A 1,286-nucleotide genomic window follows, 5' to 3' on the forward strand; every position below is an offset into this window, starting at 1 on the left:
CCCACACGCGGCAGAGGACAGTGAAAAAAAGGGGGGGGGGCGGGGGAGGTGGGAATGCAGGGAGAAAAAAGGCCGAGGCACGAGCATGAGGAGGGCGCACACTCCGGGATGGTCAGGACGGCCAGCTTGTCCACAGTGACAAAGTACTCCGCGAAGAGGGGCCCGAGGTCGGGGTTGTCGGCCAACAACGACACACGAACCACATCCCCGACCCGATAGTCGGGCTGGGTGGCCAGGGCATCGCGGAGTCGGTCGCACCCGGCAAGGGTGTCGGTTGAGCAGTAATTGTTGTTGGGCTTGTCGGGCTGCGGGACGGGTGTCGCGGCCGAGGGGGGCCGAGAGGAAGGGACGCGGAGGAAGAGGGGCAGAGGTCAGACCACAGCCGGGGATAGCAATGAGAGAGGACACAACGGGCGATGGCCATGGGGCCGGCCGGCGGGAAGAGGGCAAGAGGCCCGGCAAACACACAGTAGGTTTCATGGCTCTGGCATGTGGCCAGGCGAGCGCCAGCAGGGCCAGGAACAGGAGGGCCCCCAACTGTCGAGCCCGTGCGACGGGAGCGGACATTGTGTGCGGACGGAGAGGGGGAGGGGGGGGGCGGGAGGCGGGGGGCAACGAAAAAAAAAAAGGGGATGCGAAGAGCCGGCGAGAGGAGGGGATCTACCCTCGCCCCCCGGCCGCGCCAGGGGCCACACTTGTGCCGCTGCCGAAGAATAGATCCCGCCGCGGGGCCGGCCCCTCCCTCGGCCCATTCCCCCCCCCCCCCACCGCGGTTCCGGTCCCTCGGCCGGGAGAACGGCCGGCGTGCGGCGGGGTGTGACCGCCAGAAGAATGGTCCTTGGATCTTCGCGCGTGGATTTGGGACAAAGCAACGACGGCATACGGCTATTTGAGTTTGCTTCCGAAAATGAGGCAAAATGCGGGACTATTAATAAATATCCATTTATTGAATATCTCTCCGATCTAGTTAACAAGGGGAGAACATATTTGCCGGGGAGGCAAAAAGGGGCGAGAGCACACCAGCAAGCGGGGTGGAGGAAAACACTGGGGGTCCACATTTTGCCCCTTTTTGCTGGCTGCCCTCTTCTTCCGCATGGGCGCGTGGGCTCGTGTGTATGTGTGTATGTTGTTTCTTGTCTCTTCAACGCCCACGCCCCCACATGGCGCAGTGTCTAAGCGTGAGGCCTTTCGCGTGTGGGCCTCTCCCCGCATGGAAGATGGGCATGCTTTGGGCATGGCTGCCCCCCTCTTGTTCCCTCTCCCCCTCGCTCTCTGCCTCTTGCTGC

At 63.5% G+C, this 1,286-nt stretch overlaps 1 protein-coding gene across 1 annotated transcript in view; it reads right to left on the minus strand.

Annotated features, from left to right (window-relative positions):
- Positions 1 to 567, minus strand: part of H696_04945 (hypothetical protein) — a gene marked incomplete at its 5' end in the record, with an annotated part of 1,766 nt that extends 1,199 nt beyond the window's left edge. The window contains 2 exons of the mRNA XM_009498811.1: positions 82 to 305; positions 469 to 567. Coding sequence (XP_009497086.1) covers positions 82 to 305; positions 469 to 567 — 323 coding nt within the window. The remainder of the gene's footprint in view (positions 1 to 81; positions 306 to 468) is intronic.
- Positions 568 to 1,286: the final 719 nt, after the last annotated feature.

The sequence above is a fragment of the Fonticula alba genome (assembly GCF_000388065.1).
Source record: "Fonticula alba strain ATCC 38817 unplaced genomic scaffold supercont2.8, whole genome shotgun sequence".
NCBI lineage: Eukaryota > Rotosphaerida > Fonticulaceae > Fonticula > Fonticula alba.